Source organism: Amblyraja radiata, chromosome 24 (assembly GCF_010909765.2).
Source record: "Amblyraja radiata isolate CabotCenter1 chromosome 24, sAmbRad1.1.pri, whole genome shotgun sequence".
NCBI classification, from domain to species: domain Eukaryota; kingdom Metazoa; phylum Chordata; class Chondrichthyes; order Rajiformes; family Rajidae; genus Amblyraja; species Amblyraja radiata.
The window spans coordinates 10249328-10264083 of NC_045979.1; the positions used below are offsets into that span (position 1 = coordinate 10249328).

At 41.8% G+C, this 14756-nt stretch overlaps 1 protein-coding gene across 6 annotated transcripts in view; it reads left to right on the forward strand.

Moving 5' to 3' along the window:
* The window catches only part of znf76 (zinc finger protein 76), a 53228-nt gene extending 39699 nt beyond the window's left edge, over positions 1–13529 (forward strand). For 4 of the 6 annotated variants that reach the window (XM_033042402.1, XM_033042400.1, XM_033042404.1 and 1 more), the window contains 5 exons: positions 1286–1522; positions 2684–2832; positions 3756–3920; positions 5171–5305; positions 12925–13529. In XM_033042402.1, coding sequence (XP_032898293.1) covers positions 1286–1522; positions 2684–2832; positions 3756–3920; positions 5171–5305; positions 12925–13029 — 791 coding nt within the window. In that variant the 3' untranslated portion in view covers positions 13030–13529. Of the gene's footprint in view, positions 1–1285; positions 1523–2683; positions 2833–3755; positions 3921–5170; positions 5310–12924 lie in introns of all 6 variants that reach the window. The other 2 variants (XM_033042405.1, XM_033042406.1) reach the window with 2 other exon arrangements.
* Positions 13530–14756: the final 1227 nt, after the last annotated feature.

Sequence of the window (14756 nt, forward strand, 5' to 3'; positions counted from 1 at the left end):
ATATGGTCAAGTCAAGTCAAGTCATGTTTATTTGTCACATACACATACGAGATGTGCAGTGAAATGAAAGTGGCAATGCTCGCGGACTTTTGTGCAAAAAGACAAACAACCAAACAACCAAACAAACTATAAACACAATCATAACACACATATACATTTACATAATAAATAATGGAAGGAAAAACGTTCAGTAGAGTTAGTCCCTGGTGAGATAGGCGTTTACAGTCCGAATGGCCTCTGGGAAGAAACTCCTTCTCAACCTCTCTGTTCTCACCGCATGGGAGGCGTTTGCCTGACCGTAGCAGCTGGAACAGTCCGAACATAAATGATATTGCATATACAACCAAATAATGATGTAAATTGTGAGGAATCTGCCGCTTTTTGTGTATTCTAATCTCGCCATTTTGATCGTGCCATCGAATCTGACATAAATTGCTTGTTCATGACTGGCGAATATGGCAGACCATGCACCAAAGATGTGATTTATTTCTTCTGGGCTCAATGTTGACGATTCAAGAGAATTTGGTGATTCAGCTATTTGTGGAATTCCCTGCCACAGAGGGCAGTGGAGGCCAAATCACTGGATGGATTTAAGAGAGAGTTAGATAGAGCTTTAGGGGCTAGTGGAATCAAGGGATATGGGGAGAAGGCAGGCACGGGTTACTGATTGGGGACTCTGCTGAAAGGATTCAAGATATTTTGAAAAAACATTAATCGCCACATTGAATAGCAAAACTCAACTGAACTCAAATGATCGCAATGAATGGCGGTGCTGGCTCGGAGGGCCGAATGGCCTCCTCCTGCAGCTATTTTCTATGTTTCTACCTTCCACATATGTATTACAATGACGATCACAATCGGCCCTTTCAACCACTCCAATACCTCTCGCCTTGCATTTACATCCATCCCTTTCTGCCCATACATTTCCTGACTTCCCTACATGTTCAGCTACCACCCCTATTCAACTGTAAACAACCGTTCCTTTTCATCTGTTCAATCCATATCTTGACCGGTTCACAGTTTTCTTTTTGATACCAAAGTGCAGCAATGACGAGAGGATCGAAAACTGGGTTGACGAATCAACAGTGTCATTTGGAGGTCCTTAGCAATGAACTTTTATTTTTGAAGATTACAGAGCTGTATGCAGTTTCTCAAGCAGTGTTTTAGTGATGAGAGCATTTCGACGTATTTTAGGCTGTAATAATCAAAGGGTAATAATTGTCAATAAGATGAAAATAAAGACTCTTGGGGTATGGATAATTTACACTGACTGATTTATCTACAGGAGAGAAGCCGTATGTCTGTACAGTACCAGGTTGTGGGAAATGTTTCACAGAATACTCTAGCCTGTATAAACACCATGTGGTCCACACACATTCCAAGCCATATAACTGCAACCATTGTGGAAAGACATACCGGCAAACTTCCACGTTAGCTACGCATAAACGTACTGCACACGGTGACATGGAAGCCACGGAGGAAAGTGAGCAGGCCTTGTTTGAACAGCAACAACAGCAGCAAGGTAGGCTCCTGAGGCACAGTTCGCGCGCACTCTGGTAGTGGTTTTATCTTTATAGACATCTTTGAAGAGGGAAACGACAACTGCTGAAGGAACTTCGCGGGACTCAGTGAAGCAACTGGCTTCTGTGAAGGGGAACAAAATTGTCAACATTTTGGATTGAAACCCTACATCAGTCCTGATGTAGAACATTAAAACCCAGAACATCGCCCACAACGGATACTGTTCGACCTGCAGAGTTCCTCCAGCAGTTGGATTTTGCTCCATATTACAGCATCTGCAGTCTCTTGTGTCTTTCTTTGAAGAGTCGAATGATGTGTGGAGAACTTATGAAATAACTGGACAGTTATCATCCATGCATTTATGGCCTATATAAATATCCTCGATTGTTGTTGATGCCTATGAGACTTGCAATTAGTTCTCAATAAGAACTGTCAGTGTTAAGGAAGCAGCGGCACAGGTGGTGGTGCTGCTACCTCATGACTTCAGCGATCAAGTTTCGATATCGTCCACTGGTGCTGACTGTATAGAATTTGCTTATACTCTCTGTAACTATGAGATTATTCACCAGATGCTTCCAAACAAAGCAGCCACTCGGGTTAATGGGTTAATTGGCTGCTGTTATTTGCCTCTAGTGTTAGGTGAGTGGTAGGATGTGGGGAGTATTGATGAGAATATAAGGAAATTACAATGGGCTTACTGCAGGATTAGTATGAATTAGTGACATTAGTCAGTCACACCTACTGAGTAAAATATTGTACTTATCGTCTGAAATTTGATTCAATTCAAAAGAAAAGATCAAACTCTGTGAACAAAAAATGAAACCGTCCGAGCATATGTATAAAATTAACATCCTTTAGCTTGACATGGACAAGTCGGGCAAAAGAGCCTGTTTTCGTGCTGTATGAGTTAGATCGAGCTCGGGGCGAGCAGAGTCAAGGGATATGGTGAGAAGGCAGGCACGGGTACTGATTGCGGATGATCAGCCATGATCACAATGAATGGCGGTGCAGGCTCGAAGGGCCAAATGGCCTCCTGCACCTATTTTCTATGTTTCAGTGCCTCTATGACTCTCGCCGCAAAGTTCAAAATTTACTGTGTGATGTACTTCATCGTGACTTGTTTTGAATTGGGTCACTCTAATCCTGATTATTTCATACTTAGCTGCTGTTGAACCCACATTGAAAAGGTCACGTATTGCATACCTCTCAGGGGTGGAAGGTGATGGTGGAATTCCCACCCAGGTTACCATGGTAACCCAAGATGGTCTGGGGTCTCAGGTAGCACTTATATCACAAGATGGAACACAGCAGGTATGACAAAGCTTTTAGCCTTCATGTCAATTCAATCTTATTTGAATCTTGGGTGAAAAGTGAAAAGGAAAAGAACATAAAAATTCCCTTAGATTTTTAACAAGCTGTACTTCTTCCTCTCATTTATTTTTAATAATGTTGAAGCCTTGCTCAAATAGCCATCCATTATCTGTAACCTCCAGCGGGGCACATTGTTACGGTATTGTACACAGAGGAATTGAGAGCTAAAACGGAGTACCTCATGATAGCAAAACCTTTGTTTGACCCCTTATTAAAATTCAGTCAAGAGGAAGGAAGTTGACAGATTTTTTTTAAATTTTGCTTCTCAATTCAGAAAAATAAAGCTAATTGCAACTCTAATTGATGTCACATCTCAGCACAGACAGTTATAGGAAGGAACTGCAGATGCTGGTTTAAACTGAAGATCGACACAAAATGCTTGAGTAAGTCAGCGGGGCAGGCAGCATCTCTGGATAGAAGGAATGGGTAACATTTCGGGTCAAGACCCGAAAAGTCTGAAGAAGGATCTCGTCCCGAAACGTCACATTCCTTCTATCCAGAGATGCTGCCTGTCCCGCTGAGTTACTCCAGCATTTTGTGTCTATCAGCACAGACAGCGTTTGTCTCTGAGATTTGCACTATGGTGAAACAATAGAACATTTTTAATGGGGTATTTTGTTAACTTGAAAAATCTAGAAGTGTGGTGTTTCTGTCTTTTAAAAATGTTCAAAACTACAAGCAAAACCCTATCGTAGATTAAGTTGTAAAAGTCACAATAAAAAAACAAAAAAAAACAACTGAATTGAAAAGTACATTTTTGTTGGTATCAACACCCTGAAAACTGAATACTTAAGTTTGGATTTTTATTATTTTGCCGTCGCCAATCCCAGCTTTTCCTAAAAGAATAACATTATTAATTGCAGGTTAGTCTATCGCATGAAGAGTTGCAGGCTCTGGGAACAGCTATCACCATGGTAACTCAGGATGGTACCACAATTGCTGTACCCACACATGAAGGTGACCTCACAGGATCACCAGGTGCTCATACAGTTACCATGGTGACGGCAGATGGTACTGAAGCACAGCAGGTATGTCATGGCTTACATCATCCACTGAAATTACAGATAATCAAAAATGTTCAATTTATATACATTTTGTAATTAAATGCACAGTTACTAAGATTACCTATTACTAGCCCTGTAACTGCTTGACTGCTTCGGCTTGTTTGCTGCTGCAATATTCATCCACCTTTCCTTCTTCCAGACTTGTCAATTCTAATGTTCTCCTGGCTGTGATTTTTCTTTCAATTCTCTGTAAAATTGAAATCATCAAAAACTCTGTTGCCCGTGTCGAAACTTGCACCTTCCTATGATCACATGTGCTTCCTGTTAAATAACAATGTGATTTTAACATTCTTCATAAAAACAAAATACTGGAGATACACGGCAGATCAGCTAGCATCTGTGGTGAGAGAAATGTAGTTAACATTTCAAGTTAATAACCTATCATAAGCACTATTTTTGCCCTTGTTTTAAATTTCTTCCATTGTCAGATCCCATGGTGTCTCTAATCACCACAGGCTGTACAATTCTTGGAAATATCACTGCTCCTCTAGTTGTGACCTCTTGGTCATCCTCATATTTATTCACTCCTGTGGAAGCCATGTCTGGGTGATAAGATCCAAGTTTTGACATATTCTCTCCATCCCTCTATGAGTCTTTCCTATTTTGGAATAAAAATATTTCCTGATTTGGAATATATAGAAACTTTCTCTTAGTCATCAATTTAATTCCTAAAAAATCTTTTTGAATTAACATTTTAATGAAGCAACATGAAGGAAAAGCACAGTATTACCATTAAATTTTATGGCAAAAAGATCAATCTTAGTAAGAGGAGATACGGCGATGTTAGGCGGGCCCAGTGGGGCGGCAATGTTCAGTGGGCCCGGTCCGGCGACGATGCTGGATGGGCCCAGTGCGGCGGCGATGTCGGGTGGGCCCGGTGCGGCGATGAGGCTAGGCGGTCCCGGGGGGCGGCGATCATAGTATCTTAGTAAGAGTTGACTTTTCAGAATCAAAATAATTTGTTGCCAAGAACTTTGGGATTTTCTAAAGTACAATTGAGTTACTTATTTTGAATATATTACATTAATTTAAATTAGAGAAAAAATGTATTGGTGTGAAAAATTGGTTATGGTTTATTTATAATTGGTTTTAAGATTCTGGGTTGAGAAAATATACAATCATTTTCTACGAGATGGAATGAAACAAAGGATTTGATCAAGTTTGTATATTGGACAGCATTCACATATTTTTATTTGTAAACCTTACTTTGCCAGGTTGCAATAGTGACATCGGACGGAATGGTGACTGGGGACTCGGCTTTGGCAGCTCTTCACGCAGCAGAGGTGGTACAGCACCATCAGCAGGTGGCATTAGTAGCTACTGCCAATGGCACCCAGATAGCAGTGCAGGTGGGTAAGTTTGAAGCTTCAAGCTTAATAATGTTTCTCTATCAAAGATTGCAATACAATGTAAAGAAAATAGGAATAAACGTTAGAAGATTATTTTATCCTATTAATTCACTGAGGCCACAATTTTAGTACCGCCATGCTATCTCCCTAGGTTTGCTTTATTTTGGGACAAAGACCCATCGTTTATTTATTTGTACTCCATAATTTGAGATTTGTAATCATATATGGTTAAAGTGCACATTGTCAGATTTTAATAAACGCCAATTATGTACATTTTAGTTTCCCCATGTACAGTGCTTATACATAGTCTCCCCATTATAGGGCACCATAATGTTTGGGACACAGCATTGTCATGTAAATGAAAGTAGTCATGTTTAGTATTTTGTTGCATATCCTTTGCATGCAATGACTGCTTGAAGTCTGCGATTCATGGGCATCACCAGTTGTTGGGTGTCTTCTCTGGTGGTGCTTTGCCAGGCCTGTATTGCAGCCATCTTTAGCTTATGATTGTTTTTGGGGCTAGTCTCCTTCAGTTTTCTCTTCAGTATATAAAAGACATGCTCAATTGGGTTCAGATCGGGTAATTGACTTGGCCACTCAAGAACTGACCATTTTTTAGCTTTGGAAAAACTCCTTTGTTGCTTTAGCATTATTTGGGATAATTGTCTTGCTGTAGAATGAACCACCAGCCAATGAGTTTTGAGGCATTTGTTTGAACGTGAGCAAATAGGATGTGTCTATACACTTCAGAATTCATTATGCAACTACCATCAGCAGTTGTATCATCAATGAAGATAAGTGAGCCAGTTCCTTCAGCAGCCACACATGCCCATGCCATAACACCCCCACCACCGTGTTTCACAGATGAGGTGGTATGCTTTGGGTCTTGGGCAGCCTTCTCTCCTCCATACTTTGATCTTGCCCACTGATATATTAATCTTCATTCATTTTATCTGTCCACAAGACCTTTTTCCAGAACTGTGATTGCTCTTTTAAGTACTTCTTGGCAAACTGTAACCTGGCCATCTTATTTTTGCAGCTAACCAGTGGTTTGCATCTTGCAGTGTAGCCACTGTATTTCTGTTCATGAATTCTTCTGCGGTCAGTGGTCATTGACAAATCCACACCTGACTATTGAAGAGTGTTTCTGATCTGTCGGACAGGTGTTTGGGGATTTTTCTTTATAAAAGAGAGAATTCTTCTGTCATCAGCTATGGAGGTCTTCCTTGGCCTGCCCGTCCTTTTGCGATTAGTAAGCTTACCAGTGCTCGCTTTCTTCTTCATGATGTTCCAAATAGTTGATTTTGGTAAACCTAAGGTTTGCCTGATGTCTCTTTCAGTTTTATTGTTGTTTCTCAGTCTCATAATGGCTTATTTGACTTTCATTGTCACAACTTTGGTCCTCATGTTGATAAAAAGCAATAAAAGTTTCCAACGGTGATGGAAAGGCTGAAGGAAAGACTAGGTGCTGAGAGCTCTCTTATACCTGCATTAAGGAGGCAATTAAACACAGTGCCCTGAAATGGGGGGGAATATGTTTAAACACAGCTGTAATTTCTACATGGTGAAACCAAAATGTATAAAAATGGCCTTTGATAAAAATCTGACAATATGCACTTTAACCACATGTGACTTCTTCTATTAAAAATCTCAAATTGTGCAGGATAGGGGCAAATAAATAAATGATGGGTCTTTGTCCCAAACATTATGGAGGACACTGTATATCCCTCATTTCCCTTTTCCCTGACTCTCATTCTGAAAAAGAGTCTCGAACCGAAACGTCACCTATTCCTTTTCTCCAGAGATGCTGCCTGACTCGCTGAGTTACTCCAACTTTTCGTGTCTACTGACCAATATTAATTACTTGTTCTAATATCTACTACATTATGCTCTCCATTCCAAATCTGACTCTTACATGCATGGAATCCTGCAAGTCAGAATTTAATTATATTTAGAATATATACATGCTCGGGAATATTGCGATTTGTTAATAAAGCTCAAAAGAAGTAAGTTCCACTTGAAATGATAGTGGAGCCATATTCCAAGCCAAAACATTGTTTTAACAATCCAGAGTCACTCGTCCATTTCCGTCACAGAGGCTGCCTGACCTGCTGAGTTCCTCCAGCACTTTGTATTTTGATCAAGATTCCAGCATCTGAGTTTCTTGTTTCTCTATATAATATATTTTGTTCCAGGGCTATGAATGAATGAAAAGAATTGACAGAAATAGAACAGATATGTTTGTACAGAAGGATTACATTCTATGCGATACTGAATTTGTTTTGCACATTTGATTTCTTTTTACTTTTCCCCTCTGCATTTATGTCCATGTCCATGAGTTTCACTTGCGGTGTTGTCGTTCTATTCCTCTGCTGCTTTTGCATCTCGTGCTGCTTTTTTTATTCCAGCTGTTTTTTCAGATTTGTTACATTTCTTTGTTATTTGCTATGGAGAACAATGAGTTGGGTTTACACTGGCCAAATGTGGAAAAAGTTAATATCATGACCTCAATTTTGAAAAGAAGGTAGCTGATAATAGCAACTCCGTAACTATTGATGAAAAGATGTAACACATGAGTTCCATAATCATCTTGGAATTCATCTTGGAATGTGAAAAGCATTACATTATCTTGCAAAGTATGTACTGGGTCACTGCCCTTTTATCACAAAGGCTGACAAGTTAAGGTAACACAAATAAACTTTGTTAAAGTTTTTCTGACGACAAATAATTTCTTATTACCCCAAAGCTACATGTACTAAATGTGCATTATAACATTTAACTGTGTTGCACTCCCCTTCTACAATTTGATGCTGCTCTTTCTCAATAGCGTCAAAGTTCTGAAAGAGTCTTCAATACTCCTATTGAACTATATTACATCTGCATTTTTAACTTAATTTCAAAAGATTTACATGTTCCCCAATGAATAAACTTCTTTTGATATATAGGAAGAATTTAGACAATGTCAAACCTGTTAGGTGAATCTACATTGACTGAAGTAGTCATTGTTTTGGGGTATATTTTCCTTGAGACAATACTGTGCAGAAGAGTAGGCTTTGGTTTATTATTGTCATGTGTACTGAGGAATAATCTAAAACTTTGTTTTGCATGCTATCCAAACAAAATAGATATACCATACATGTGTACAATCAAGTCAAACTCGCGTACAATAAATAGAACTAAGGCGAAGATACTGATTGCAGAATCTAGTTCTTAGCACTGAGGCGCATCAGTGCCAAAGACAAAGTCCAATGTCCACAATGGGATAGGGCTGAATTGGACAGTACCTTAGCTTATGGAAGAACTGTTCAAAAGCTTAATAACTGAGAGGGAAAATCTGTTCCTGAGTCAGGAGGTGCATGCTTTCAAGTTTTGTACCTTCTGCCGGGGAGCAAAGAGAAGGAGGAATGACCAGTGTTACTTTTCCAAGGCAATGTGACATATAGATGGAGTCAATGGTGGGATGTCTGGTCTGTGTGATGGACTGGGCTACATCTAAACTTCCTGCAATTTCTCGTCGTTTTGGGCAGAGCTGAAAGCAAACCATGCTGTGATGCAACCCAATCACATGATGCTTTCTAAGATGCATCTGTAGAAGTTTGTAAGAGTTATCCTTACTTTGTCTCCCAAGGAAGTAAAGGCGTTGATGTACCTTTTGGCTGTCACATCAATGTGGTTTGTCCATGACAAATCATTGGTAATAAGAACCATTTCCACTGCACCATGCTCTTGATGTTGGCCTGCTTGAAGTCCTTGGCGATTATGAACAAGGCCTTGAGGTACTTTGTTTGAAGGTGACTGTGTAGTTCCTCGAGTGCAAACATAGTATTGGTCTGGGGTGATGCATTCTGCTGTCGGGATAGCCAAAGTGAATTCCAATGACAGATAGCAGGGATGACACTTCCCGGCAAAGCATTCCAGTTCTGGGGAGTACGAGCTCACCAGGACCACTGTGTCTGAGCACTGTACCAAGTTAATTAGAAAGCGGACCCCTCTACCTTTAATCCTGCCTGAGGATGGCATGCAGTCCACCCGATGTGGCAAGAAACCCTCATGTTGAATGGCTGTGTCAGTTGAATGAATGAATGAATGAATGACTACTTTATTGTCACATGTGACAAGTCGCAGTGCAATTATTTGCTTGCATACCCAAGGTATGTGTATAGTCACCACATAGAGGGCACTTACAAAGTACCCCTGCGGCAGGTCCTCCTTTGTTCTCTCCCCCGTCCTCCGCACCAGGTCCCCCATTGTTCACCCCCCTCTTCCCCCTCCCTCACGGCAGTCCCCCCAGGCCGGGTCCTCCATTATTCCTTCCCCCAGCAGCGCCGTCTTCACTTCCATGTGGTCCATCCTCGTCCATCGGTCAGCACCATCATCGACCGCTGCACCGACCTCTCCAATATCGCCGCTAGGTCCTCTCTGGATGCCTCCGTGACGCCAACCAGGCCCCAGCCGCGGGCTCCGTCAGCCCAAGGGCCGGCGGTGGGCTCCGACCCGCGAGGCTCCAACCCCGGCTTCTCCGTGGCCTGCCGGGAGGCATCGGTCAATCGGTTGAGGCAGGGGTGAGCCATGTCTCTGTAAAGCAGAGCACTCATCAGTTCTCTAAGGTAGGTAAGTATTGTGTCATCTGCTTTTTCACATGCTTCTTGATGAATGATATCCAAACAGCTGCTGACCTGTGCGCGGCTGCCCAGCCAGCAGCTGTCTGTCTTTTCATCTTTTTTTTATTTTTAGTTAGTTAAAGTGTTTTTGTTTCTGGAGTTCTAGACTTTTTTATGTGGGGGGTGGGGGGGGAAGGGGGAAACTACCTTTCAGGGTCCCTACCTGGTCGGAGAGGCAGCTTTTCTCCGGGCTGCAGTTTCGACCCGTCCTCGCGGCCTACCAGCGGGCCTGGAGCGGTGTTTCCTGACGGGGACCGCCCAGAACCACGGCTTCGGCAGCGGCACAGCGCTGGAGCGCTATCGTGGAGCGGGCGATGCCTTGTCCGGGTCGCCGCGCTGGAGCTCCGGTGAGCTGAAGACCGCCGGGAACAACATCGCGGAGCTGCGGGTCTGAGGAGCGGCCAGCTGCGGGCGGCGGCACTGACTTTACATCGGGAGCCTGGGATCTCGCGACGAGATCGCCAGTAGTGGAGCTCCAACCGGCGCGGCCTTGTTGGCTTTGGAAGCCGCGGCCTCCAGTACGGAAGCGGCCGTTCCAGGTGTCCCAAGCCGCTGTGAGGATTCTCCCGACGCCGGAGCACCATCACCCGGCGAGAACGGCCAGGAACATCGGGCCTCCGTAAAGGCAACTGTGGAGGCCTCAATTGGCTCAACTATGGGTGAACTGGGGTTGGGGACTGGACTTTGTGCCTTCCCTCATGGTGGGAGCCATTGTGGGGGGATGTTCTTTATGTTTAAATCTCTTATTAATGTTATGTCTGTATTCTTTCTTTATGTGCTGCATTGGCAAGAAGCATTTCACTACACCTAGGTGTATGTGACCAATAAATAACCTTTGAACCTTTGAACCTCAAATCAGTCCAAGACTAGCACTGCAAGGTGGATGGGCTCAGTGGGAAGTGTACTCACGGTGTGTCTCTCTGGGTCCCATACCGCGGTGAGTGTCGCTGTTGGAGGCTTCCAACATTCAGAAAAATACTCAAGTAAATGTAAGTAATTAAAACGATTCAAGATTATTTTAAAAGAATTAAGAACAAATAAATACAAAAACATAATAAAATGCAGTGAATTAATTCACACACTAACAACATGACCGCACAGATGGTGACCACACTCAACTGAATAGCATCACTACCGAATCCTCCTGCTTCCGTTTTTGCTTGTAAGCAGAGAGTATAAGTATAGCAAGCTGATCAGATTTACATCAATCAGTCCTTGCATAAAACCAAGGGGCCAAATCCCAAGTATGTGCAGCTCTTTGCTCCCACCCGTCCGGGAGGAGGTCAGATGTATCTGGCATCATCTGAGACTTCCCTACCGAACCACTAGCTGTCCATCAGTTTGATTCAGCCTGTTGGTGCTTGACCGACCATGTTAAAAATGTGATACTGTCAGAAAATAATTTAAACTGTCAAATCCATTACATAACATTGAATAGTGTCAATACTAACATAAATTAAATACTCAGTCTAAGGCTGGACCATGTTGACCTTCCCTAGTGGTTTTGTTAGATGATCCTCTGGCTAAGTCCATCATTAATTACTGTTGCACAGCTGAATTGTGGTAGGTTCCCGCACCATTCTTCACCACATGGATAAGCATATACATACATGCTCATTGCCACTTCTCCTGCACCAGTTTAGTTTATTGTCACGTGCACCAAGGTTCAGTGAATAGTTTTTTGTTGTATGTAATCCAGTTAGCAGAAAGACAACATTATTAGAATCAAGCCGTCCACAGTGTACAGATACAGGATAAAGGATATAACGTTTAAAGGAAGATAAAGTCCAGTAAAGTCTGTTTAAAGATCATCCGATTGTTTCCACTGAGGTAAATGGTAGGTCAGGACTGCTGTTTAAGAAGGAACTGCAGATGCTGGAAAATCGAAGGTAGACAAAAGTGCTGGAGAAACTCAGAGGGTGCGGCAGCATCTATGGAGCGATGGAAAAAGGCAAGGTTTCGGGCTGAAACCCTTCTTCAGACAGGTCAGGACTGCTTTCTGATTGGTGATAGAATGGTTCAGTTGTCTGATAACAGCTGGAAGAAATGGTACCTAGAATCCGGAGATATCCACTTCGTTTCCTGAAGTCGATCACAATCTCCTTTGTCTTGCTGACTGAGGGAAAGATTCATGTCTGGGCACCAGGTTACGAGGTTCTCAATCTCCCTACTGTATTCTTTCTCGTCATCATTTGGCCCATTCTTTGCACATTGGCCAAAAATGGATTTGGTTGATCACATTTTCCAATTGAGTTTGAGGCCCCGCAGAAGTACATATTCCAGCAAAGATTTCTGCTTCCAACATCCTTTCAAGAAGTGATTTTTCAGACTCCCCGCACTCATTCAGTGATATATTTTTCAATTCTCCACTAATGCTTCCACAAAAGCCCCTCTCCCACTCCCACAATCAATCTGAAGTCCCGACCCAAAACGTCACCTATCCATGTTCTCCCGACATGTTGCCTGACCCAGTGAATTACTCCAGCAGTTTGCCCTTTTAAAAAAAAATCGGCACCTGCAGTTCCTTCTTTATACTCTCCTCTGTTTAAGCCACACATAATGTATGTATAATGAAATCCTCTATCAATTTACATTCCAAAGAAATCATCCCCAGATTCACTTTCTTTTAAACCAGAATTCCCTAATCCGAGCAACACTCTCATAAATTTCCTTGGCCCTCTTTCTCTGGCGAGAGCCCTTATTTGGGGGGGGGTGATTTATGGTCCAGTATGATTATACTGCAATAATTTGTTACCCAGTAATGTCTGGTAAAAGCCAGGGACCCAAACATGAACTACTCACACGCTAAATCAGTCTAGTCTCAGGATTAATAATTCATTGTGAATGTTGTTCTGAATTTAGGTGTCTTTACACAATATTATATTAAATCACCAGAAGCTCAGTGTGTCTTCTCATCTGCTGACTTTGTAATTATCCTGTCTTTATTTGTCTCTTTAGCTGGAGGAACAGCAGACTTTGGAGGAAGCTATTGGCATGGCGACAGCTGCAATTAAACGTGAAGGAATGACACACAATACAGTTATGACAGATAATGGCCAATAAATGTGAGGACCAAGAAACAAGTGCCACTTGCAGGAATGAATGAACTGTGATTTACTACCTAGTACTGTCCAGTAAAATCCTGGGTGCCAAACAAACTACTCACAGACTAAATCAGTCTATTCTCAGGACTAATAATTTACTGTGTGTATGTTGATCTCAACTCAGGTGATTTTACACAATATGGTAATGGTTTTATGATCAAAAGGAATTTTAGAGCTGCTGTGCTGATCAGTAAGCTTGCAGATTCACTTGTACAGTATAAAGTATAGTTTTATTGACATTTCCATAGTTTTGCTTTTTATTGAAGATGAAATGTTTACTGAAACTGGTGTAGGGTTGGTTTCTGTGCAGTCGGGACTAGCATCGGGCTGGACCTATTCATGGCAATCAGTGACGTTTTTGGAATGTGTACGCTGCATTTTGAAATCTAAGACTATACTATATGAATCTGTATATGTGTAAATGAAAATAAATTTCAAAAACTCTTTTGTTGTTCCTTATAATAATTTCAGTATTAGATTTTAATCTCATGCTACATAGCAGGTAACGGGTTGTTATTGGAGGCAGATTGATGTTGGCTGTGATCAGATATCCATTGCTACAAGCTTTTATTTATTTACATGATAATGTCATGGTCCACACCAGTATGTTAATTCTGGCAATAATGTCATGGGTTTGGTGAAATAAATGTTTCTTTGGGTTGCCTGAAATGCACCCACTTAGTTGATGTATAAGCAGGAAACTGTTAAATCACCAACTGAGGTCAAATGGTAAAATATATGTGTAGGAAGGAAGTGCAGATGCTGGTTTAAACCGAAGATAGACACAAAATGCTGGAGCAACTCAGCGGGACAGGCAGCATCTCTGGAGAGAAGGAATGGGTGACGTTACGGGTCGAGACCGAAGAAGGGTCTCCACCTGAAACATCATCCATTCCTTCTCTACAGAGATGCTGCCTGTCCCGCTGAGTTATTCCCGCTCTTTGTGTCTACCTTTGGTAAAATTTATGTGTTAAACCAGCCTTAATTACACATCTTCCCACTACATCCATACAATGCTATTGTTTGTGTGGTCTGAAAGAAATTGAATGAAAACTGTCTGCTAAAGTGAAAAGAGTCATAAATAATACACCACAAATGACCATCCCAAACTATCTCTGAAATACCTGGCACAAGACAAGGAAATGTCCATAAAACCAGTAAACAAATAAGTTCTATAAGGGCACAGGGCCATTTTAGTTTACTTTCTTCACATTCTGTCTGAATATGAAATCAAACACTTCAAATGGTCTGTGGATGACTTCACTGAGGTCAAATCATTTGGAAAATGTTTCAGTCAATTGTATAAAAGTGATTATGCCAATTAAAATGTCTCAGTTCTGATTATTACAGTACCTAAGCTGCACATAGGAGAGTGTTTGGTTGTGGACCAGTCTGATTTGGCAACAGCAAAGAACACATTAAATCTTCACATTCTCTCACCTGCATGTTTTATGATTAAAATTGAAAACCCCATTTAACCCCAGCTGTGGCTGAAGTAAAGTGGAGACACAAAGATCTGTAGATGCCGAAGTCTTGAGTAAAATACAAAGTGCTGAGTAACAGTGGGTCAGACAGCATGTGTGGAAGGAATGGATAGGTGACGTTTTGGGTCAGGATCCTTCTTCAAACTGATTTTAGTTGGGAGAAAGCTGGAAACGAGGTAAGCGCTGGACAAATCCTGGCATG